At 42.8% G+C, this 26,389-nt stretch overlaps 1 protein-coding gene across 3 annotated transcripts in view; it reads left to right on the top strand.

Annotated features, from left to right (window-relative positions):
- LOC124312049 (band 4.1-like protein 4A) overlaps positions 1–26,389 on the top strand; it is a 40,241-nt gene that overhangs the window by 10,365 nt on the left and 3,487 nt on the right. For all 3 annotated transcript variants that reach the window (XM_046776474.1, XM_046776473.1, XM_046776475.1), the window contains exons 3-16: positions 7,501–7,611; positions 7,858–7,900; positions 8,377–8,455; positions 12,487–12,584; positions 13,862–13,982; positions 14,300–14,387; positions 18,538–18,626; positions 20,110–20,173; positions 22,315–22,660; positions 24,379–24,472; positions 24,669–24,857; positions 25,261–25,443; positions 25,525–25,854; positions 25,936–26,190. In XM_046776474.1, coding sequence (XP_046632430.1) covers positions 7,501–7,611; positions 7,858–7,900; positions 8,377–8,455; positions 12,487–12,584; positions 13,862–13,982; positions 14,300–14,387; positions 18,538–18,626; positions 20,110–20,173; positions 22,315–22,660; positions 24,379–24,472; positions 24,669–24,857; positions 25,261–25,443; positions 25,525–25,854; positions 25,936–26,190 — 2,090 coding nt within the window. The remainder of the gene's footprint in view (positions 1–7,500; positions 7,612–7,857; positions 7,901–8,376; positions 8,456–12,486; positions 12,585–13,861; positions 13,983–14,299; positions 14,388–18,537; positions 18,627–20,109; positions 20,174–22,314; positions 22,661–24,378; positions 24,473–24,668; positions 24,858–25,260; positions 25,444–25,524; positions 25,855–25,935; positions 26,191–26,389) is intronic.

The following is a 26,389-nucleotide window of genomic DNA, read 5'->3' as shown; positions in this document are numbered from 1 at the left end:
TTTGTCCTTTACCAATTTAACTTGACTCGGTATAGGCAGGGAGAGCAATAACACGAAAATGAGTTTGTTAGTCTGACACAACATTTTCGTGTTGGATTTTCGTTTTTGTTTTTTTGTTTTTCTCGATTGATGATCAGTTAGAATCGTCACTCGGAATGTCCACACGAAAAAAAAAAAATGAACAGAAGGCTGGACGTGACCGTGCAACTCAACTAGTGGAAAGCTCTCTGCTCTGTCGATGGTCCGTGAGTGGAGCGGTGAGGCGACGGATCGGGAGCAACAGAGATGCAAAGTCCCGACAAAAAAAAAAAAAATTGTTTTTCTTAAAACTAAAATGGAACCAGTTTTCCGTTTTGTTTTTGTTTTCTCTCTAGCTCTCTTCCTTGTGTACATATCCCGCCGTGCCTGAATGTTGTCGCCCAACGTCACCGCGCCGAGCGGTTGAAAACGTGAAATTCTTCCAGCGCCGTCGTCCGTCGTCCACCCCATCCATCGATTCACCCACCCAAATATGTCGAAACCGTTTGCGACCTCTTTGTATCCTATACACATATACATATCCCGAAATTTATTCCTTATATATTCCCCTCTCCTGTTATCTAAGCTTTATTTGTTTTGGCTTCTTGTCTTTTTTCAAACCCACAAAAAGGAAAAAGAATTCTCCCCCCCCCCCCCCATTTTCTTATATTTTCCCTTTCCATTTGAACCTTTGGGAAAATGTTCTTTCATTTGCAAGTTTCCATCGTTTATCAACTAGTCACGCCACGAGTGAGGAGAGGTCGTTGAGCGACCGGATCTGCTCGTTGAGGCCAACTCTTGTTTTGAATTTGATTTGATATTTTGTCTTCCCCATCTGCATCTGCAGCGGCGGGATGATCATCTTCTTACCCGAAAAAAACATGTCGGCCATAACAGTACTCTCTCGATGAGGGCAACACTGGAGGCCACGCATCTCCAGGATGGATGGATAGTGCGACGTATATAATAACTATTGTGCTCTTGCTGTTGCTGCTGCTGCTGCGATCAGAATATTTTTGTAGAAAGAGAAAAAAAATCTGGTCCCGGTTTGAAAGCGCGCCGTTTTCTTCTTCTTCTTCTTCTGAAAGTAACGAGACAGTTGCTCAAGGGGTAGTTGAGGGGGGTTACACGAAGAAGAAGAAGAAGAAGAAGATGCGATAAATAATAAAAAAAAAAGCGGAGAGAGGAGAGCAAACGCCGTTGGATGTTGAGGAGCAGCAACAGCAGCTCAGATGATGAGAGGCCGTTGTCCTCCCCGATAGCGCCAGCCATTTTGATTTGTATGAAGTTCACGGTCGGGAAAACTCTCTCTATACTTACTATACATACGCCATGACGCCATCGCGATGATGAATAGAAGTAGAAGAAGAAGAACAAGACCAACGTAGCGAGACTGATGATGCAAGGAAGAGCCAATGCGCGACCCTATCTTCTTTATTTTATTTTTATTTTATTTTTTTTAACTGTCGAAAAGAGGATGATGACCACCACACAATGGGGTGAAAAACGTCTCCAGCCATTCACGACGGCTAATTGAAAAATCGAGCCAATAGCGCGTTTCTTATTTATGAAGGCGACGAGTTGTTAAGGGACGAGAGAAAAACCGATGGTCCGTTTCGTTCGTTTTTCTTTCACGCTTCCACCTTTTTTGGGTGTTTACCTCGTTTAAAGTTTATTGGACACCATTTTGCGGCTGAATGTTCACTCGCTCGCTCGGGATATATGCATACGGTGTGGCGGTCGGTGGTGAACGATACGTGTGTTCTGCTGAGTCGGAACTCTTCTTGGGCGCGCCATCTGTTCCATCATCAAATGGCATCGAATAATTTGAACAACGTCAAGAATGCCCGCACCGGTAGTAGTAGTAGAGACTGCTAACTCTTTTTTCATATTATAAAATATGCGCGAAGTCGGACGGGTTTTTGTTTTTCCCGCTCGGCCCTTCTGGTGTTTGATTCTCAAATTTTATTTTTTGAAAAAATAAATAAATAAATTCAAGTAAGAAGGGGGGAGTAGGTGGAAAGGTCCGAAGTTTGGCGGGTCCCGCGGTCATTGCCTTCGTTCTTTTTTTTCCATTTCTTCACTCACCGGGTCCCCTTATCTTTTCATGGCAGAAATGTGTCCCCGCCAGCTGCTGCTGTTCACTCGGCATGTCTGTCATTGCTGTTTCATCGTGTTCCACTCGATTCGTTCGACTGTGCATCCTCTTCATCTCCATCAGAGCTGACGAATGGATCAAAGGAAGATCTTCCTTTTTATTTGAAATGTTTTTTAAAAAAGATATTCATTTTGGCTTTAAACTGACTGGACCCACACACACAGTCGATTTGATATTCCATCCGAGTCGGTTGTAGGAGAAGAGAACAGAAACGGAGCCAAAAACAAAACAAGATGGAAGAAAACAACAACAAAAAAGAAAAAGACCGGGTCGAACGCTTAATAGCTATTCTTTGTAGGTGTGAAAAACTGAAATCATCAGTCACGAACGAACCTGTTTCGTGCCACACACAGCGCCGGTCAACGGGAAAAACAAAACAAAAAACAAAATAAGAAAAAGGAGATAAGAAGAAAAGAAACGAAAAAAGACGATAGAGGGAAAAACTTTCTCTTCAACTCCCACCCGTCCATCACTTTCGATTTGTGTATCGGAGGGATGTGTCTGTTTGAGCTCGTTCACGCTCAGCAGCAGCGGCTCCCGATACCCACCGCACACACTGGCACCACAAGTGATGTAATAAAGAGGGAGTCTTTTCTTCACCCGTTTCATATTCATCATTTGTTCCAAAGCGAAGGCAGAGAGTGGGAGAGAGAGAGAGAAAGAAAAAGACTGGACACTCCTATCCAATCATTTTCAGTGTCAGTCGGAACCACCAAATCGAATTTGGGGGTCTGCTGCTCCGGGACCCAACAATTTGCTGGACGTTTGCATATTGACGGAATTTAGGTTTTTTTGTTTCCCCCCCTCAATTTGATTACCAATTAAACTGGCCCAACTGCAGCAACAGCAGCAGCAGCAGCAACAGCCGGCGTGATTGGTCTGGCTAACAGCTGATGGTACCTCAGGGCCATCTGAATAGTTTCGAGTATATATATACATATGCATAGAGTTAGAATTTTTTTCAAAAAAAAGATAGATAGCCAAATGACCAAATAATCGGCCTGGAGCAAAGGCTCCTTTTCCTCCGCGCTTTGGCCTCCATCTCTGGGTGTAGTAAGTGGAAATTTCGTGAGGCCGAATTTCCGTATTTATCTTTTTATTTATTTTTTTGCCGCCTGCAACTTGTTTTTTTGATTGAAAGTCGGTGACGTCATGAATGTATGGCTATCGTCAAATAGTATTATATTATATAAGGCCTACGACGACGCCCCTGTACACCCATGGGCGCTGCTGGTATTGAGCGACCAGTTTTTCTTCCCCCCTTCACCTAACAGAAATCTTTTTGAAAATGTATTTATTTTTGGCTGTTTGTTACACAGTAAGTGTTCCAGGAAACTTTCTTTCGGATAGATAGATGATAATGATGAAGGAGGCCTTGCCGACGATGACTTTGCATAGACGGAATGTTGTGTGTACATACTCGTTGTAGTAGTACCACTATTAGTATCTTGTTCGTTGTTGTTGTGGCTGTTATCTTCCGGCTATTTTGGCGATGATTCGACTACCTTCCTTGGTTTTGTTTTTTATTTTATTTCATATTTTGCGTGAGGGAGCGGTCAATCAATTTTTAGAAATGCGAATCGATCGGTTTGAAAACGGACAGACAGACAGGACGGACGATGACGCTGATGTTTGGGAAATGATGGCCGCGGCCGGTGGCGGCTGGAATAATTAGCGCCGGAAAAATGACCTCAAATGTTTTCTTGATAAAGGCCAAGGATAAAACATTTTTCTGAAGAGAAGAAAAAGAAATATCGAGGGCAGGACATAATAGACGCAGCCACACACAAAGAAAAGACGAAAGAGAGGCCGTGCGCTCGTCTGGCGTGATTCACGCCGACCCAACTAGCGGCTGCTGGGATTTTCTGCTGCTCACACATCAAGACCAATTCAATTTGAATATAAGAAGCCGGGGAGATGTCGAGACTGTGCGCTAGGGCGAGTGCAGTCACGACTCTTTTTTTTCTTTACCAGACATCTGGCCACGCTCGGCTACTCTCCCAACAAGACACCAAAACCGAAAACGTCTACACACCTCTCGCCTCCGTTCCTTCTTCTCTTTTTCCCAACTTTGTTTATGTGATGTATTATGCAAGTTTCATCACCCACCTTTGTGGGTCTCAACATGAACATGACTCTCGATACGCTCACCCCACCCTTGCCAGTACTACCTGGCCATTTTTTCTGACTTGTTTTCTTCTTTTTTTTGGATTTGATTTTTCCGCTTTTCCCGCTTGGAAATTCTCGTTTCACGCTCCTCTCCCGGGATAAGGTGTAAGAGCCTCATCTCATGCCACCGCAACCGCCAACGAGTGAGAGAAATCGAATCGAATTGTTTGACCAAATCAAAGCCAAAAAAAGGAAAATCACCAGAAAGGCCGCGGACAGTTATAAGAATGATAATATCTTATAGTACTATAGCCCCGTTGATAATGATGAGTCCTATAGTGAAGGCGTGTTTGTGTACATAGGCAATTTGGGATGTGCCATCCGCGCGCATCACACGCCGTACCGTATTATATCACCGCACTCGTCATACGTACTTGCAATATACCCCGTATGCAAACATGTACGGGTGTTGTTGGGGTTGTTGTTTTTCTCATAACGCGGGACTGTACGGTGGTTGGTAAAACTCTGCGGCCGCCATCATCTTCTCTTGAGTCTCGTTTTTACTTTGAATTCATTTTTCTTCCGCGTTTCGTTCACGGACGTTCTTTTATTTTTGGTTTGTCTTCTTCACGCCAATTCCTTTGGGCTGCTGATACGATTGGAATGTTTCATTTGTAAAAGAAGAAGAAGAAATTATCTTTTTTCGTCTGTGTTGTGTTATAACCTTCGTCCGCTCGCAATCTGCCGCTGTTTGACTTCCCGCTGACGGACGAACCGCCAAATGGAAAGAAACCCGAAACCAGATTTTCACCAAAGACTTGCACTGATTTTTTTGTTTTTTATCCCGTTTTGTCTGCTCGGTCGTTTTCGCTCGGGGGAAATGTTGTGTATCTCTTCCTAGAGTCGGAGAAGGCTTTCGGGCCATCTGCTGTTCTTCTGCGCTAGTCAACTCGTTCTTCTCTCTTTCTCTCTCTACCAGTTTATTTCCTCTGCACACCTGAAGAAGAACGAAATCCTCCCAGCCCAAACAATACGCAATAATAATAATAATAGTAATAACAACAATCGTCACACGGTACGACGGGAAAAGAAAAAAAAAAAAGGAAGGCGGCCAGCGCCAGCCAGCCCCAAAAGTCGACGGTGTAGAATGTGTCTTGAAAGAGATTTGTTGTAATGGATCCCGACCGCGCCAGTTGGACTGGCCCTCCTTTTGATACGATTAACGCTTCGTTAGCTGATTGAATCGAGTCCTGTCGTTCCCCCCACCCGCACCAACAAATTTCTTTTTTTCTTTTTGGGGTTCGTTTTTGTTCCGTCCGTTCACGTCCGGTAGGGCTGGACAAATGAACAACTCTTACGACAATCTGAAATGAAAAAAGAGTTAAGTCGAGCGCGCAGAGTGTAGAAAAGGCTCACGGCCCTCCGGTTCTAGTTTACTCCAGTCCGTGAATATCCATCAGGATATTATATGAGTGTGCCCACGTATAAATGAGCTCGTTACTACTCACACCCCTCTGTTTTTAACGTTGTGGTTTTCCTTTTTTCTGATTTTTTTCTTTTTTGAAAAATTTTTAAATTTATTTTTGGTCTTTTGTTTTGTGTTGGATAGTCGACGGAGCGATCGCTGTGTACGCGGGCGCGTGACATAAATCAAAGTCGATTGACTTGGATTGTTCATTCAACTACTATCGCACGCTCCATTTATGTAACATAGAGGAGGGAAAAAGCGGATAGAATGACGTTTTTTTTTCTGACTGAACGGTTTTTGTGTGACGAGAGTTTAACTCTATAACCTTCCACGTTTTCCATTTAGTTATTCATCTTTTTTAAATGTAGAAAAAAACAATTTTTTTTTTTTCGCCTTTAGCTGTCACAATTTTTATTTCATTTTTTTTGTCTGATTTCATTCGGTCGACGGTTCTTCGTCTGTCCGTCCGTGTCAGATAAGTTGCACGCAGTTTCGGCGTTGCTGGGACACCTGCCATACGACTTTTCGGAGCTTGTTGATTTATCTATTTTCCTCCTCTTCTTCTTTTTTTTTCTTTTTCTCTTTTTGATATGGAAAACGTGGCTCGATCCCGCGTTTGTGGCTCACGCACCTTTAAAATTCAATATCTCATCAAGAGCCCAGAACCCGGAACTCTTCTTCTCTTATAAATATAAATTTCCCCTTTTGCTTTTGCTGCTCAAGGGCTTAATAATAGTCAGGGAATCTTTCATTCCCCCAAGTTGATAACAACAACATCATCATCCAGGGAGAAATGAGCATTGATCATTGTTTCTCTCATTCCCTTGCCCAGTGGCCTCTGCTGCTGCTGCTGCTGCGGCTCGATCGTCCGCGACGACATTGCACAGTGGATGCCACATGAGAGAGGGGGGAAAATATAAAAAGACTGGGCAACCAACATTTTGCCGTTAGGCTGTGTGGCATGTGGGCATTGCGTTAACTTTTTGGAAGGTGGTAGTGGTGGGTGATGGATCGAAATATTATATATTTCTTCTTCTCCCCGTCTGTCTGCTGCTGCTGCTGCTGCTGCTTCATTGGCTGAACAGAAGAAAAGAAGAAAAAAAAATATATATATGATTCCTCCTCCTCCTCTCTTCTCATTTCACGTACGTGTGTGCATGTGGAAATAATCCATCTGTCAATAGATCTCGCCGGGGCATCGAGAAAGAAGAAGAAGAAGAAGAGCCGCGTCCGAGCGATGCATTTTTAATCACCTCCTCTCTCGTTCGTCATGTTTCTTTTTAAGTTTTGTTTCTTTTTTCTTTTTTTTTCTGACTGCAATTTGCCCCAGGATTTATAGTTTATTTCATTCTCTCAGCAGCAGCAGCAGCAGCAGCAGCAGCTAGCTAGCCAGCTACTCATAATCAGAAAGAAAAGATATAGGGGAATTTGGTGGTTATTTTCTTTTGATTTATAAACGGACGAGGAAGAAAAATCGACTGGAATTTCCGTTGGTGGGGGGGAAAGAAAGAAAGAAAGAAATGAAAAATCTCCCAATGTGTACTTGTTTCATTGCCCGGGTCATTTACTTGTATAATGATACTCACCTATACTCGTGATGATATAATGATGATGACTTTTGAGTGTGAAACATTATCATTGCACCCCCCAATTTCTTTTCTTTTCTTTTCAAATTTCCCTTTGATTTATTAACTGTGAAATGTTTTCCATCTCTAATTTTTGGTGTTTATTATCTGTTCAATTTCAGGCTGACTCGACTGGGCAGGACGTGTTGAATGTCGTCTACCAACACCTGGGCTCCACTTTGTTAGAAACTGCTTACTTTGGTCTTCGCTTTGTCGACGCTTCTCACCAACCGGTACGTTTTCGAACACGAGGATCGAAAATTCCAATCGCATTGTCAATAATAAAAAAATAAAAAAAGAGATTTCCTTTTTTTTTGGGTGAGCTATTCTATTCGTGAGAGATGTTATTCTCCTCTTATTGGCATCGTGACTCGTTTTCTTCTTTTCGGTCCTTGTTGAATATTCCGCTCGAGTTGTGTGTGCGATGATCTCAATGCGTCATGAATTTGATTTCATTTGATCTTTTCTTACCTTTTCAGCAATGGCTGGATCCCAACAAAAGAGTGCTGCAACAGTTGAAAGGTAAATATTGTGTAACGTTTCGTGAATTTTTTATTTTGTCATTCACGAAAATTATATATTTCTTGCACCCAGTCACCCGTCACCCCCTCTCACTTTTGTTCAATTTCAATTTGTCGTGATGTCCGAAAACATTTTTATTTTTTTCAAACGGGAATCCAAAGTGTATTATTTTTTTTTTTAAAGCAAATGATAAGAGAAATGTCGCGCTAAGGTGCGAACTACTTTCCCTCCTGATTGCCACGACAAACTAAAATACAAGGGGGCGAGAAAAAGGAAAAAAATTGGTGGTGTAATAATCATATTGTGTATGTACTATTCTCCTGACTGACCATTTGTCACGAACGTTATTTTTTATTATCCACTTTTTCTTTTTAGATTTTTTAAATTTTAAATATTTAGTTTTTCTTTTTTTACCAATTGAATTGTGTTTCACTTTCGTAATTGTATTTTTAATTGTTTGTTTGTGCGTGTGGTAGGAACTGGCTCGCAGACCTTGTACTTTGCCGTGAAATTCTACGCCGTCGACCCTTGCAAACTCGTCGAGGAATTGACCAGGTACGTCCAGTCCAGTCGAAATGTTCATTTTGTATTTGTTTTCTCTCTCCCCTTCGCCAGTTATTGTTGTTGTTGTTTCCTACCTTTTCTCTTATATTTATAGCATCCGTCCAAGATAAAGGGGGGCTGGTCTGGTAAGGGGGGGGGGGGGGAATTTTGACCGGATGAAGAAGAGATAGAAAAAACAAAGGCAGGGAATTGGGGATGGACTCGACGTTTCCGGCCTCCATTTTTCTTGATTTCCTTTTATTTTATTTTTTCTCCTTCAGCCCTCACATGGCCAATGCCAATAATAGTTAGACTTGGACATGATGACTTTACTGTCTGCGCTATAAACTCTTATTGAATTTCGACTCGAAACCGGCCGGCCATCAGGTATACACATGCGCGCCTCAGTTGAGCCGAGATAAAGTCATTCGCCAGATATTGTAGTAAAAACAAGTCGAGCAGTAAAACAAAAAAGTAGCAAAAGAAGAAGAAAAAACAAAAAACGTTTTGTTTCCCACGCTCACAAAGTCTGGAAGAACAACACACGATCAAGTCGTCGTCTTCGTCGTCGTCGCTGTTTCGGACCGTTTGTCTAAGAATTATTTTTTATCATGTAATACGGGGCGGGGATATGATTTCGTTGTTTCTCTTCTCTCCGTCTCATGAATTCTGATAAACGGCTCATCTCTTTATACGCTCGGACGAGATTCGCCGCCAACGCCGCCGCCCCCTCATCTTCTTCTTCCACTTTTTTATTTTTTCAAATTGGAACTTTGGAACGGATGGAGGGGGAGAAAAAAAGGCGGTGGGGGAAAAAATAAACTAAAACTAAAAGAAGAAATTACAACGGCCATTGGGCAGCAACAACCAAATCTCAAAATATATAAGGAAAACTCGGCTCGGCTCGTTACCTGCTCGTAGTCATCTATCTGACAAGTGGCGGGGGAGGACCCCCTTTTTTATTTTCTTCGTGATCAATTGGCTCTTTCATTTCTGGCTTTGTCGAACTAAATCTTCTTATTTTATTTTATTTTTTATTTTTTCCCCCCCAAACGGTTTCATTCCCAATCGGCGGCTTTTTTTAAATTCTTTGTTATAGATGGGAAACACACCAAAAGGTGTTGCTTGAAAATGGAAAGAAAAGAAAAACCGTAAATTCTTAATTGGTTTGGGCTTTTTTTTTTTTTTTAAACAAGCGCCAACTCTTGTTTCATTGATATCGGAGACGGTTGAATCCATCCGTGTCGGTTTACCGCCTTCGGGGCACGTACAATTTCGACGTCTTGTTTGAGACTTTTCTCAGAGACGCTTCACGTCACAGGCTCACAGCGAGTTTTTTCTGTCGGAATTGCAGCCAGAGATGAATGCGTGGAAGATCAACTTTTGGCCTTAATGACTTGGACTGATGCGTGTAAAAACGGTACTCTACAACAACAACTACTACTACTACTACCGTGTTGGTTTTGGCCGAGGTACGCACACGAGTTTACTAGTAAAAACCGACACACACAAAAAATGGCCTTGCACGTAGGATTGGAAAAAGAAGAAGAAGAAGAAAAAAAGTTATATCGGATTGTCTGGCGTGAGAGAGAGAGCGGGAGGTCGGGCGTGTTTCTACATTTGATTCCGTGTGTGTGTTTTTTATATTTGTAATTTGTGCATCGATTTGGAGGTGGGGGGGGGGGACCCCAGACGCGTGATAGAAATCTAGACGGGCGAAGGAACGATGACAACAAGTTTAGAAGAAAAAGAAAAAGAAAAAAAGAAATAAGAAAATGGAAAATAGGAGAAGGAAATGAGACGACGATAGCCACGAGATTACGCAGCTAAAAGGTGGCGAGCCAAAGAATAATACCAAAGAATTATTGGGAAACGAAAGTGAAGGAGCTATAGGAAAAGAAGAAAAAGAAGTCGAAGGTGTGTCCGCCTCTATAAATATCAAAAGCTTCTTCTTAAATCAAGAGATAAGAGGATTGAAAACCACCCGAAAATAGAAAAGAAGAAAAAGATACAAGGACGATCGAGTAGTATATAGCAGGTGCCTTCTTATCGTCTTGTTATATTCCTCCAGAGACTTCTTTCTTTCTTCTTCTTCTGCCTTTATTTATATCGGGAATGGTCGAAATAATATGCACGGGTGGTCGGAGCCTGTATAGTCGAACCATCCATATCTCTATAGCATTTCTTCTTCTAGTGAGAGACGTGATATTTCGACTGCCTAATCTGCTGTGCGTAGAAATGTATCGGAGGCCTCTCTGTGAGCCTCGCGTGATCCCGAACGTTGAAGCGAGAAGGACATGCGAAGCAAAAAAAATAAAGGGAGAAAGGAAGATGGTCGTAAAAAAAGATGGCCTTTAGTTTGTGTTTTTTTCTGAGTCGGCAGCTGCTCCTCTTGTTCGCTCTTATCGAAAATAGAAAATCTTTTTATATATTATTTGTATGTGTCCGGAGAGAGCTGCGAGAAGCAACGATATCGGCGTGATGGAAAACGCGCAAGAGATTTTTTTTTTTTGTGACTTGTTGCGTGTCCGTGAATTGCCGTGTGGCTCCTGCCCCATCATCATCCCCAACATTTTTTCAGAGCGTTGTTATATTACGTCTATCTCTATAGGCTCTGCCCTGACGTATGTGTCTCTCTGACTATCATTTCAACCTTCTTCTTCTTTTCTTTTGGGTCTATCTCACGTCGATATTTTCGTGTATAGATCAACCGCCGCCCTCTTTATCAAAGGCTCTTCATTACCAGTCATATATAAAGATGCCTGGTGCGAATCGGGGTTAATATTACACGCGGGCCCACACCGGCCCCGCTCTATGGGGTCTCTACTCGAATAGAGAAAGTGCTTCTCTCTCTTTTTCTTTTTCTTTTTTTCTTATTCCTCTTTTGCTATAGGAGAGATGCTAAAAATAAAAATAATAAACACGCGAAATGTGGTTTCAAACAAAAATAGAAAGGAAAATCTTATTGTCTGTGAATTTCTTCCTTAAAAAATAAAATAAATCTCGTATACGTATTTTTCGATCGATTTATGGGAAGAAGAAAAATCTTCTCGGTCGGATGGAATGCATCTCGATTCCCCCCTCTTTATTTTTACGATCCTGTCGTATAAAATGGTTTGACCTTTTCACAGGGGAAGAAGAAGAAAAAATTTGGTTTTTCGATCTATCGGTTTATAAATGCAGCCACATACCTTCACCATCCAATCCTTCTTTTAATGTTTTTCTTCTTTTTCTTTTTTCCCCCCTCCACCTGAGCCCCCGACGAGAGAATCAACACACAGCGAAAAAAAAAGGGGGGAAATAAACGAAATTCGAACTTTTGGAGGAGAAATAATAATAAAAAGATGAGGTTTTTTGGGCTAGGGCGGAGGAAGCCATAATTATACATACAGCCCAGGGTCGGCGGGGGTGTTTCTTTTTAAATGTTTTTGTACTAGACGTAGTCCAACAACAACAACCAGAAAACTCAGAGTTTCGTGACCGAGGGTCGTTTAAGACACACTCGAAGAAAACCGAAAGGGTACTATTGGTGTCGAACCTTACTACTCTGGTAAAAGGGGTGTGCATACAACCCCTGGTTTTGTATTTCTTGATGTCGTGTTTTCTTCTTGTTCACATTTTTCTTTACCTTGTTCAGAGAAGAATCAAATGAAGAAAATCACGTGAACTGGAAAATCCCCTTTTTGTTTTCTATTTCACCGACTCCCTTTAGCCTTTTTGGTCATTTCAATGTTTGTTGGACGGGGGGGGGGGGAAATCGGACGAGGTTACTGGGCAACAGACCCATTGCGTGCGCATTTTCAGACAACCGACTTTTGCTTTTTTCTCTTGAATAACGGGGGGTTCTCCCAATTTTTGAAAGAAAGAAATAAATAAAAAGAATCTACATGATTTTCATGTGTGAAATGTTTTATGTTCTTTTTCATTCTTTCTCTCTCTCTCCAAGTGGGGGGTTATTTTAATTTCGTTTTGTGACGTTTCATTAACCCAGGGGTCGATTTCATGGTTTTTCCATTCTCTTTTTTTATTTTTTTTTATTTTAGATATCAATTCTTTCTGCAAGTCAAGAAAGATATACTACAAGGACGGCTGCCCGTGACGACCGAATTGGCTGCGGAATTGGCCGCCCTGGCCCTTCAATGTAAGTTTTATTTTTTTTATTTTTTCGTGGGTCTTTTCAGAATTCTATGGGACCCTGTCGCTTTCTCCTCTCATAAAAAAAGAAAAAAATGAAAAAGAAAAAGTAGTCGAACGAAAGGAAATGAGGGAATGCAACGAATGAAGAAGAAAAAAAATTCCAAAATTGCGCCCGGGTTATTACCGATTATTAGACGTCCGGAGCAACTCGTTAGAAACTCATTCGACTTGCATTAGCCCATCATATTATACATATACCCCCACATCGTGTAGTGTACCGCCCCAAGGAGTTTCGATCATTTCCAGATTTTTCATCCCCGATCGATCGAGTCAAAAAATGGGGTGCGGTGGGTGTGTTTTTTCCACCCAAGAAAAAAAGTTATTCCTCCAGTTCTCTTTATTTTCCCCCAAAAAAGAAAAAGAAAAAAAAGACATATATTTCCTTCTCCCTCTTGCCCCCAGTGGTTATGAACGACAGCTTAGAACCTCGGCAGAAGTCTGGAGGAACCGCAGCAGGGTCGGGGAGGTCTTCTTCTTCTTCTTCTCCAGCGGTTCTACATAATATTTATGAAGAAGAGGAAGAAAAAACACGTGTCATAAGGTCAGAAGGCGGACAAGAGAGGGAGAGAGATATACTTGCCGTTACTACGAGGAGGTGAGCTTTTTCAAGGGATGCCAGGAGAAAACTGTACAACAACCCACCTGTGGATCCTGACCATTTTTCTGGCTGGGTAACAGTAAAAAAAGAATCTCTGGGGTTTGAGTGCTGGCAGACCCCCTGTAACAATTTTTCGTTTGAAAGAGAAGGAAGAAGAAGAAAAGATTCTCCTTTGAGGTTCGTGGATGAGTTGAGGGAGAAACAAGAAGAAGGAGGAGGAGAGTTTTGAGGTTACATGACAGCGACGAAAGCTTTTGCGCTTCATCCCCATTGATCTTGTCGTGTGTGTGTGTGCGCGCCTTCTCCTTCCCGGAGTTTGGGAACGGCATGACGTCCTCCCCTCCACCATCTTTTATGATATGCGCCGGCTCGCGTCGACGTTGGTACGCGCGCCTGGATCTATGGATGGATGCCGAATAAGCCACGGCAGCCGACCGACTTTCCGTCTTAACTTCTCCCGGCACCGGTCATGGAACAACAACAACAACCAAAAAAAAAAAAAAAAAAAAGAAATAAACCGTGTCGAATGCATAATTCTTACCATCATGTGTATACTAGTACCGAGAGTCGATTTATTTATTCCTTTTTTTTTTCTTCTCTTTGGTTGGAAAAAAATAAAACAGCCGAGCTGGGAGATTACGATCCTCAACGCTACAAGGCCGGCTACGTCAGCGAGTTCCGATTTCTGGCCCACCAGAGTCCCGATCTGGAAACCAAAATAGCCGAACTCCACAAAACAATGAGGTACAGACCATTTTGTTCTTCTTCTTCTTCTTTCTAGAGATGATTGTTGGTTTTGTTTGTTTTGTTTCCCGTTGCGTTTGTTCTCTTTTCTCTTCTTTGCATTTGTTGTTTCTCTTTTTCCAAACAAAACAAATGACACATAGGCCCTGGATTCCAGACGGTTGATGTATCTATCTATAATACATAAAACATACAGATGCAACTATTTCGTTTGTTTTCATGATCGATTGATTTGTTCGCCTTTTATACAACCAGACAAACCAATACCAAAGAAAAACGAATCAACTGAAAATATATATATTTTTTTTATTCAATAGGGGACTCGTTCCAGCCGTGGCCGAGATGCGTTATCTGGATCGAGTGAAATGGCTCGACTTGTACGGCGTCGATCTCCATCCTGTATTGGTAAGTTCTTTTTATTTATATAATAATATACTACCTATCCCGGGCTGCCAAAATGTAAACTTTCAAAAAACCAGAGAAACAAACATTGTGTCTGTTTGTTTGTTTGTTTGTTTGGGTTTCTGGGACGTCGATTTTCTTTTTTTTCTCTCTTGATTGGTTGGTCTCGGTTGCCTGGCAGCCAAACGATGAGAGCCAGAGAAAAACACACATAAAGTAAACAGCCGATTTCTCTTCCGATTTTTCAATCGCACCCGTGTTGTCACTGACTGCTCCCCTCCAGCCGGACGCATATTTCATAGTCCTAATTTGTCTCTTCCAGCCAAATCGATTCTTCTCCTCCAGCTCTCTAATATTGTCTCGAGCTGGTGTTTTCCAAAGGTTTCCCAAACAGTTTGCGACATCGACACAATCGTTTTGGTCACAACAGAAAACATCGCGCAGTTGACAAATTGAGAGAAAAGAGCTGGAAGAAGACCCGCATGGGGCATTGATGGTGGCCGATTAGTTTATGCTCTCTCTCTTTCTCGTCCGTTTTGGTTTTTCGTTGTTTGGGACCTTCCGTTTTTTTAATTTTTAAAAAAGAAACTTTCCTTTTTCTTTTTAAAACTCTCTCCAGCCAACCTGAAAGGTATCGACTCTGTGTCTAATACGATATTTGATAGGGCCAGGCCAGCACCAGTTTCCTTTTTTTTTCCTTTTTCACCTGCTGCAGTCACTGCTCCGTACATAGCAATTTGTTGTTTATTTTGGCCGAGTCTCTTCACAACTTTCGCTCTGAATATTCCCCTGTTTCTTTCTTGACTAACCGTGGAGCAATAATTTCGTCGAATTTGTTCCGCAACATTCTTTTTGGCCGTGCCCCGGAATTTCCCTACGGTGAATTCGCTCGAGCTTGTTTGAATGGCCAATTTATTGGTACGGGGGGCCCAAGTGCAGGTTGGCCGTGCCATAAACTTGTTTCTTTTCTGTAGGCTGTTGGCTTTTGTTGTACCATAGCCATAGTGGTAGCCTAGTGGCATTTTTCCATCCTTATCCCGTTCCAGCATCTTGTTTCGCCCGATGGATGGAACTTAAAGATACGGCATTATAGGGCCAATCATAAATGATAGGGGGGGCATAGTCTACTATTAAGTGCATTGGATGTATATGGCACTATACTTGGTGGAAGAGAGGGGGTATTTACTCGCTCATTCTGGGGTCCTTCTTTGCGCTGGATGAAAACTTTCAAGAGAAATAGAAGCAAAAATTGGATTGAGGCCCATTAGGAGCATAAGCAACTTACCGGGCTTGCCTATATGGCACTGCCCCTTTTTGCTCCTTATTTAGGGTCCCATTTTTATTTTTGCTTCCCAAAAAAGTCTAAGGTAAAAGAACTCTTTAAGAGTAGTAGTACCGTAGTCTAGTAATAGTAGTGGACAAGATATTTATACAGGCGGCTTTTTATAGTCATCCGTATGCGACCAGAGTTTTTCTGGGTAGGACAAACAATAGTCCCGGACTTTATGGCACTGCTGGTGTACATGATGTGACCCGTGCGTCTTGGATTGGCCCAGCATCCTCTTCATCTTTCTCCCCTCTCTACATTGGAGAGAGAGAGAGAGAAAAAATGCTGGACGTCGTCTGGACCGGCGGGCTGGCCCTGGTGATGGATGAGCCATATCTATCCTTCGTCTCTTTCTATTGCTCACGGAGCTGCTTTTTTCCTACCTAGAGGGGACCAAAAGGAACGTCTTTCCATTATGCGGACGACACGACAGACGTTGGGTGTTTTCTTTGGTCGGGTTACGTACGTGCCATGTCACAGAGATTTTGGAGTCTCTCTCCGACTGTTTACCACCAACAGTACACGGACAATGGACGTGTAGAGACAAAGAGACATTGTCTGTTTGTTTGCTCTCGGCCCTGGTGATTTAGATAGGGCTGGCAGTAGCCAAAACCCAAAAAAAGAGAAGAATCGGGACGAAAATAAAAATCCGTGCAGACGAAAGTGATGGCGTGAGAAAGCTTAGCGAAATAAAAAAGTGTGGCCGAACCTTGGCGAAAAAAATAGACGAAAAAAATCAAATGAATCAACTAGGGGGGAACAATGAATCCCGTCGGGACGACGCTCAGTGACGTCCCGCGGGCGGTGAAATCCGATCTCCGTCCAAGGTTTTCCCTTTTTTTCTCGTATACGTAGACATTTGTTTGTGTGTGTGATTGTTCGTTGTTACAGATGACACACAAGCCCACCTGTCGGGGGACTTGAGAAGAGGGGGGGGGGGGGGGCCGTGAGCTCGTTTTTCTTTTCTAGAATTGTGACTTTTTCTTTTTCTTCTATTTTCATTATTACAACAAAACAAGGGGAAAATACTAAGCAAAAGCAACAAACAGAAATGAAAATTTTCAATTGTGTCTGGCTTCTCCAGTTCTTTTTTCTTTTTATGTCTTTTGAGTTCTGCTGGAAACAAACAAAAAATGGTTGCGAGCAACTTTTTCTCTCCTGTTGGTATTATGTTCGACTGCCATTGAGACAGTTACAACTGACGCACGCACGCACCGAGGAATAACAAAAAAAAATAACAAACTTATTTTTTTTTCCTTCGTTATTTCATAGTTAGTCGCCCCCCTTTGCCCTTTCGAGACATTCTCCTCCAAATGAGAAAGAAGAGAGGCCCTTGGAAAACACAAAAAATTTGGAAGACTTAAGGAAACTGTTTGTTGTTTTTTTTATTGTTCAGTCCAAAAAGCTCAGCATTCCAGACTAGAAAGAAATCAGACAGAGTTTAAATAGTCGTAATTTTATTATATATTCCTTCCACCACCCCCGGTTGGAATGGTATAAATACAATGCGTATATACAGTCCTTCTAAATAGTCTCGTCTTGATATTTATCCGGAAAGAGAAATATCCCCCCCATCTATTTCTATGGGGTCTACTACACTTTGATACTAATGCTGGGGTTGCTGCTGACTAGTATATAGAGCCTCTGCTGCGTGTCTAATGTCGATGAAAAAGTTAAGAGAACAAGTTCCTCGCGCGTTATTTATATACGCCGGAGCGAGTGTAGAGGGAGGGGGAGTCAAGCGATAATTTACAGCGTGTCGAATGAGTCGCCCTGGTAAAAAAAGTAACAAAATAAAATAAAATAAAATAAAATAAAAAAGGAATTTTTTCTTATGGCGAGGGGGGTCATTGGAAAGAAAAGCTCCCCAGCTTACCTGTTGAGAGCCCCTGAAAGAAGAAGAAGATTTGAGAAAACAGATAAAGGGGGGAGAGAGGGTTGTAATATTCCACCCCTCGACTTTTATTTTCCAAAATTCTTGGCGTCACCTTTTTTTTCTCTAAACGAATAACCAAAAAAGTTGCGCTAAAGTCGAAAATCTTTTTTTAAAAAATAATAAAAATTGTGGAAATTTGTACGCAAATGAAGAGGAGAAAAAATGAAGAAGGTGCTGTGGGGATGGCCGGAGCGTCCAGTCCGTTTGTGTTGTCGGTGATGTTTTTGTCCGTCCGTCCGCCTGACAAACATGGCGCCTCCCTCCGTGAGCCGCCGCCAGTAACGTTTTCCTTCTTTGCGCTTTTCCTTTTGTGCCCCCGTGTGTATTCACGTGAGTTACATGATGGATTCGACATCAACAGTTGCAAACGACGGTCATTATTTATTCAGCGTTGTTCGGCAACAGAAGGTGGAGGTTGGCCGATTCACAGAAGAAGAAAAAAATTCCCACTTCTTTTTTTACACTCACAAAAAAAAAACTAACTACAAATAAATAAATTTAAAAAAATCCTACAGTGTCCGCCCAGCCAATCCAATCAAAGTCTTTCCCTTAGCGTCCGTCTCTTGTCGGTGCCCAACCTGCCATTAATAGTCCTCCTCTCATTTTCTACACTTGATGGACGTTGCTTTTTCCTCCATCATCGTCATTCCCGGCACATTTTTTTTCTCTCTCTTTCTCTCCCCTCGACACATTCAAATGTCGTAGAAATGACATTTCGAAAAAAATTAAAATAAATAAACATTCTGTTATTTTATTTTGTTCCTTCTTGCCTCCCGTTTGTTTAATTTTCTATTTTTTTTTTTTTTGGCAAACAGAAAAACAACTTTTTCTTTTCTCCCGAAAATTTTGTTAAACAGGTGTGTAAATTCTTTTATTTTTTATTTTTCCAGGGTGAAGATACGGTGGAATATTTCCTGGGCCTCACACCGAGCGGCATCATCGTTCTACGCAACAAGACCAAAGTGGGCAATTATTTCTGGTGAGTCCCTTTTCTTTTTCTTCTTCTTCTTTCGAGATGTTCTTTTTTTTCGCATGTAGGTCCGTCCGTTGTTTTATAGATATTTCCTCGTTCGTCGACAAACTGCGGGAGATGGCAGCGCACAGGGGGAGTTGAAATATTTCGTCTGTTCGTTACACAAAAGGCGAAACAAAAAAAGAAGAAAAGTTCTTCTTCTTCTTTTCCTCCGGGCTGCTGATGGTTTACGAACCAATCTTTTAACCTACACTTTGTGTGCTGTGTGTCTATCTTTGACGACTCTGCCAAACGAGCCAATTTTGGTTTTCATTAGCCGACGGAGATGTTTGGCTTGTTGTCTAACGTCTTGTCTTCTTTTGTCTCGGCAGAGAGAATGAAGATTCTTATTTTTTCCTCTTTCGTGTCGATCAAGACGGAAATATTATTGAAAGGAGAAACAAACCAATAAGGAGCGCGCCCAGATTTTTTTTTCTCGTCTGTGTGTCGATGCTGATGGTTTGCGTAACGGCCTTCGAAAGAAAAACACATTCCGATCGGAAAACTGAACGACCGACGCCAAAGGAAAGAGAAAAACAAAAGAAACGGGAATTCATTCACGCAGAGAAAATGGTTAAAAACCATAGATTCTTTTTTTTTTTTCTTTCTTCTCCTACCACGTACATAACCAGTCGAACTAAACTGCAACTCGTAGGTGATGTTGATGGGTATTGAGCGTGCTTGGCTTCCATTCAGTTTTGTTCAACCGAACAACAAAAACAGGAGAGATACCCCGGGTGGCGTCAACGGGCGACGACGGCGACGGCATCCACAGTAGCTCATCCCGAGTTACACCAATCACACACCCGTCGACCGATTGATGATGTAAATTTCGTCTAGAAAGTTGTTTTCTGTTTTTTTTTTTACTCGCAAATGGGGAAAAGGAAAAACATCAAAGTAGATGAACCGTACGTGGTTGATTGCGACTCTGTAAAGAGAGAGAGAAGATAGAGGAGAAGAGATTACATCACAATAAGAAGATGAATTGCCGGGAGAGTTGAACCCCCCCGCATTAAGATATGCAAAAAATGCTATGCAATTTCCAATAACGACAGCTGGCGGGAAAAAGGAAAAAAAAAAGGGAAGGAAATCTGACGTACACTTCGAACGTCTTTTGTTGTTGTAGTTGCCACTACTCTGTGGCAGTTATGGCACTCCTCTTTCGCAGTCATACATCTTGTTGTATCTTCTACTACTTGGCCGTCTTAGCCAGTTAATGGAAAGAAATAAGAAATTATGCGAGTTTTTAGTTTCTTCTTTTCTTTTCTCTTGTCCAATCCGTTTGCCGTGTCCCCCCGGTGGACGGTCGGATGGACACGATTCAACAAATTCATTCGGGTTTGTTTTTTGAAATTTTGGCGGGTGTTTTGCGGGTTGGGTCGAGTGCGATGGTCGTGATTATTTGAGATGTGTTTGACATGTTTTCCTTTTTTTTTCTTTTGTTACACAGGCCCCGCATCAGCAAGATCCAGTTCAAGGGCCGGTACTTCATGCTGCGCGTCCGTGACAAGAGCGTGAGTCATTTTTAGACACACATTCTCAATTTATTGTCTATTCTCTTCGTCTGCTGCCTTTCCTTTTTTCTCACCAACTTCTTTTCTCTCTTCTTCTTCTTCTTCTTGTTAAAAGAACTAGGAATCTCTCTCACACTGGTGGGTGAATGCGTATAATGTTGCAACGTCGTTTTATAGCCAAAAGGCCAATATTTGGTTATATTGGCAGATTGGGCTCTTTATAATGGCTGTTGGCTCTCTCTAGCTCTCTCGTGCATGGCGTTGTCGATTTATTCGATTTCCTTTCAAATGGAACGGACAGTTATGACTTGGGCCCCGTCTCTCGTCTGTCTGATTGACTGGCTGCATGTGTGGGCATTCGATTTGGGCACACAAATCGAACGATGTCTTTTTTTCTTTCTTTCTTACCTTTACCCCGAAAAGAAAAAAGAAGTAGAAGATATGGCAGAGTCTAAAGAAAAGAAGAAATATCTACTGCTGACTCTCCCTTTAAGTGACCGGTGAAAAGCGTCACGCAGACTTGGGCAATAAAAACCCGGTGGGTCTACACACAGTACACACACACACACAACTGCGTTTACCTTTCAAAATAAAAACGGACGAAAAAAAAGTGTGTGCAGGTAATTTGCCTAGACTTGGCCCCCCTGAACCCTTGTCCAGCTCGTAAATCCGTACCTCGGTCTATGCCAAGATATTGGTCTCTCCGGCGCCAATGTGACGCTCAATTTCTAAACTTTTCTTCTTCTTTAGTACAAACAAATTGGCTTCTCTCTCTCTCTGAAAGGCTTAGCCTATCCGTTGGGTTCGACTTTTTTGTCAACAACATTTCATTTATAGAACCGGAATTCTTTCGGGGGAGTCCCACACACAAGGTTTTTTTAAGTCTTTCATGGGGGAGTAGAAGAATATCGATTAGCATCAGTCTGTTGGAAATTAGAGAATAAGAAAAGCGATTTACAAAAGGGACACGGCGCAACCCCAAAAGCGAAACATTTTCAAAAGTGTTTTTCGTGTTTAAAAAAAAAGAAAAGAAATGGGGTTGGTTATATAGGTGTCCAGTGAAATCACTAGACGTTATTTTCCTCCTCTCTCTCTCCTTTTATTTTTTTCAATTTAGTAGTAAAAAAAAGCAACGCACAAAAGACACAGATGTCCGACCTGATCGTTTAAATTTTCCTTTTTTTTTAACGACGAAAATTTCTGTTATTTAATTTTTTTATTTTCGGTGGGGGTTAGAGTGTTACAGTGTTGATAATGATGATGACTATAATGATGGTGTGTAATTGAAGTCATTAAAGAGGGGAGGAGCGCTCCGGTTCCAGCACAGATTGTCATTCCATGCAATGGACCCCCTTTCGCCTCTGTATATTTATAATTTCTCTTTTTTCTCGGCTGCTGCTCTGCTCTGCTCTCGTTGATTCTTCTTTTTTTAGCCCTCATCATCGCTTTCTTTCCCCCCCCCCCCCCCTCATTGAAGCGTCCACGTCTGCGGTCGGCTGGTCGCATCGTCTTAATGGCCCACTCACGGAGCATTTTCTCGTAACAACACACGGAAACTCCATTTTCATTCGTTCGTTCGTTCATTTTCTTCTTTTTTCTTTTTTCTGCCGTACCGTTTTCTCGCTCGGTGATTTAATTACCCAGTGACACGCAGCCCGGGCAGAGAGAGAGAAGGGAGGTTCTACTGGGACGCTAAATTCTAAGAGTTAACTTGTAAGGTTTTTTTAAAAAATTTTGTTGTTCCTTTTCTTTTTGGCTTGGAGCACATTTGAGTGTGCCAGACGGACTGTGTAGTACCGCAGTGCAGGTAGTAGTACTACGTCTGTAGTTGCATCTATTTTTTTGGCGTCCAAATAAAGCATCAAAGCTTAACGGCTGGAAATTAGCACCGTGGTGGATGTAGAAAGTTGTTGTTGGCGTTCGTTCCAATGATGATGAGAACTGTTATTAATGGCGAATGGAACCTTCCATTGTATTCGTTTTTCTTTTTTTTCGTCTTCTTCTTCTCCGCCTCTCAATCTTCTTCTTCTTACTTATCATTATGATTATCACAAGTTTTCTGACTCAACTCTTTTTTTCTTTTTCTTTTTTGTTTTTGTTTTTTGCTCTGTCGTTCCGTCCCGTTGGCCGGCCGACAACAGAACGACGAGAACACGTTCGGCTTCGAGACGCCGTCAAAGAGCGCCTGCAAATCGCTGTACAAATGCTGTTCGCAGCACTTGGCCTTTTTCCGGCTCGTCCAGATGTCGGGCCCGCTGCTGACGACGACGGCCAGCGCCGCCGCCAACAACACCGCCAATCACAACAGCCTCAACAGCATCGGTAGCAAATTCCTGAAACTGAGCGGAGCGGCGGCACCGACGTCGGCCGCCCTCAACGCCGTCCAACAACAACAACAGGAATCGCAGCACAGCGAGTCCCCCCCGCAGTTCCGGCGGATGCCATCGAGGCGCCACCAACGAAGAATCGTCGACGGAGCCAGTCACCGTAAGTTCCCTTTTTTTTTCTTTCCAACAACTTTCCAGGGACCTCAACTTCATCCATTATTCATTTCTATCCCCCCCCCTCTTCTTTTCCAATCCTTCACAAGGGTATCCGTCGTACACATATAATCATGTTTTGGTATTTCCTTCGAATTCTATTGTTTTTTGGTTTGGTTTGGTAGTGTTCAGGGGGGCTTGCCCGTCTTTGTCTCTTTGTTGATTTGGCCAAAACTGATGATATCTATTTCGGATTATTTTGGTTGTTTTTTGTCTTTCGACCCCCTCGTGTTGTTCTATACTAAGTTGGTAGTTTTGTTTCGTTTTTGTTTTGTTTTTCCCTGTCGTTTGGGATGTTGTAGGAGGAGGTGGCCCGGGCTGGTAACAAGCGGCTCTTTATCTCCATCCTGCATTTGTTGTTCTCCTTGGGGATCAGTTAAGCAGAATGGAATATCTATAAGAAACAAAAACAAACTTTCTCAAAGGAGAGGGGGGGGGGGAGAGATGTCAGTTGCCTTAATAGGATTAGCATAGAGAAGAGAGCCGGTAAATGAAAAACAAGGCAAACAGGAACAAGAACGAAGCCAAAATGATAATGCCGGTGAATTCTCCAGGAGAGGGAGAGCCCAGCGTCTCAAGACATAGAAGAACAGAAACGGGGAGGTCATCATAATGCCGAGGCCAGCGCATATCATCATCATCATTCGTCGGGAGCAGACGATCCCGGCTCATAACTTTTTTCGTCTAACTGAAACTGCCCGACTCCGCATTTTTTTTTTTTTTTTTTTTTTGTACATTCGGCGACTGGAGACGAAGTCAAAACTATAGAAAGGAACATGACACATTGGTTTTGGCCTTTTACATCGCTCGCACACAACACACACACCGCAAAGCCAAAATGCACAGAACCGACGGATATAACGAATGGCGAGAACAAGAGATTCCTCCTCCCGACCGTCCCAATTATCAAATCCCGACTAGCTGAGAGAGTGCTGGAGCTGTGCAGTGCAGTGCAGTGTAACAACAACAAACAACATCGTCTCGCCGGCAATTAGTCGGCAACCCAAGGCTCACCTTATTTGGCTGTTGGCTGACAAAGCAGAACACGACCGACAACTATAAGAGCCAAGAAAAAGAGCCAAGAAAATCTATGTAGAAGAAAAGAAAAGGAAACGCACACACACACAAAGATTGGTACACCAGAGACAGATATGAGATAACTTGTGTGTTACGTGGGGAAAAGTGTAGAATCTAATAAAGAATTGCCAAATAATTTTCGGGCCACTCCAAGGGAAAAAAAAAGGACCTGATTTGTTTTCATTTGGGAAGCCACCGACAAGCGATAGCCATATGGGGAAATGTTGACGAATGTATTGTCTGTCCTTCTGCTGTTTTGCTCAGTTTTCATGGCGAAAAAAAACAGTGGTGACTCAAAGTCGAGAACTGCCTACCGTGAATCGGCTATATTTCCCCTCCGCAGTTGGATGTGTGTGTGTTCTATGCCTTTTGTGCCCGACGCCTTGTTCAACTCTCAAGGTGTCTCGGCGCTGATTTCTTGGCCAAACTCGGCATCTCTCCATCTTTGAAATCATTTCTATTGCGCCAACGCTTCGACAGAGAAAAGCTCGGCCCACTAGATGCTTTACCTAAGCTATTTGATTAAGACAGGTTCAATATTTATCTAATTTCTCTCTTTTCTTTTTTTTTTTTCTTCGTATTATTTAGCGGCGCCTCCGCCGGTGGATGAGTGCAGTACCAGCGATAGCGACAAGACCTTGGATGTCGCTTCAACTTCCAACTTGCTTTCACCCTATCACTCGTAAGTTAATATTAAAATACTTCATTATTTTAGGATCATTTCGCTATCTGGTGGCTGTCATCGTCGTCTAGCGTCTGGGCCGATCCATCATTCCGAATCCGTTTTTTAGAATTATTATTCTTTTTCCTTTTTTCCTTTTTCTTTTTCTTTTTTTTTCACTTTCATTAATTTATTTATTTTCAAATCGATCCATCAGGAAAGTTGGCGATGCGAAGCAACAGGTTCCCGTGCTGCTGGGTGGCAGCGGCAATGGCGTGGACAATTGGACGGAAGCGTCGTCGGTCCGCTCGCGTCGCAGCCGCAGCCGAAGCCACAGCCGCAATCGTAAAGAGAATCGACGCCCGAGCAGCGTCGATAGCAGCGTCGAATCGCGATCTCACCGCAGGTATGATATATGCCCCTCCAACTGTTTAGCTATTTCCCCTTTTTTATTTTTATTTTTTATTTTTTTGTTATCTCTCTCCCAGAAACTTGTTTTTTTCACCAGACATTTGCATAATTGGCTTCTTTCACTCTTAACAAACGTGGAAATTGACGCACATGTTTTCTTTTCTTCCTCTTATGAATTCGACCTGAATATTGAAATGCAGTTGGTTCCCGAAATGGGGCGTTCACCAATAGCTAATTCTCTATTGCCCGGTTCCCCTTTTCCCCCCCTTTTTACGGTCGAAATATGTCAGCCGGAATTCATCGCGTCATAGATTTTTCTTTTTCTTTTTTTGGCGCCGTAAAGAAGAAGCGGGAGTTATATTATTTAAGCTAATCACTTATTCATTTATGGCCGACAGGAAGAGTCATCGAAGCCGAAGTCGACACAATTCGGATAACGAGAGTGAAGCATCGCGCGTATCGGAATCAGAGGACCGGAATCGGAGCAACAGTCGGAGACGGAGACACCGCTCCTCCCGCGACTCGTCTGGCAGCGAGTCGGATCACCAGAGCTCACACCGCCGGTCAAACAGAAGGAACAGGTGTGTACTTATCTTGTCATTTTTTTCCCCTCCATTCCGCCGATGAAACTTAAATTCCGGAATTTTATTTTTGTATCGCAGACGCCGCAGCAGCCAAGGATCGACATACGAACTTGTGGATTCGGAAGCCCAGTGGCGAGAGATTCAAGAACGCCAGGGTCTACAGCAAAGCCAGACGGCCACCGTCCGTCCGGCCGCTTCCAGCACTCCCGTTCAACAGCAACCCGTCCAACAGGCGACTGTCCGCAAGGCGACGACGAACGCGGTGAACGTTTCGTCGTCGAGCGCCAACGATTCGCTGCTGGATCAATCGCAAAGCGATTTGACCACAGTCGAGACGAATTCGCAGGTGTCCTCCTCGCGCCATCGCCACCACCGCAAACACAATCACAGGCATCATCACAAGCACAGGTAAGAAGGCGATCCATTGGCCAACCAGAAATGTTCAATCTGAATACAATTCTACGTTTCTTTCTTCGGTTCGACTAATAGGTCTCACTCTCGCCATTCCGAGAAGAGTGTCAAGCCCTCGTTGCCCAGTGAGATCATGCCGCATCTCCAGTTCCAGCTGGTAGATCCTCCTGTCGGCTCCACATCGGACCAGCTGAGAGAGATTCCCTACCAGGTTGTGACCAGTCAGACGCAGCCCACTCCGTCTTCTGCTGTCCACCACACGGCGGACGACAGCAATGACCATAAGAGTAAAGTGGCCGACAACCGGAAGCGACACCACTTGCATCCGGCAACGTAAGTTGTTTTTCTTGGCTCACATTTTGTTTTAATTTTTTGCCTCCGCCAGGCGGCGGTACAGTTTTTCCCTCCCCAAGAAAAAGTAAATTTGTCGATTGAGAGCAGTCAATTTGGACTTGATTAACCCGATACTCGAGTCTTGGCAATCCGCGCAGTTGTATCCTTAATGAGACGACGTGATTAAGAACCTGATTAG

This window comes from Daphnia pulicaria, chromosome 8 (assembly GCF_021234035.1).
Source record: "Daphnia pulicaria isolate SC F1-1A chromosome 8, SC_F0-13Bv2, whole genome shotgun sequence".
In the NCBI taxonomy this organism is placed as follows: domain Eukaryota; kingdom Metazoa; phylum Arthropoda; class Branchiopoda; order Diplostraca; family Daphniidae; genus Daphnia; species Daphnia pulicaria.
The sequence above is the reverse complement of the archived record's forward strand: the minus strand, read 5'-3'. Positions and strand labels throughout refer to the sequence as shown.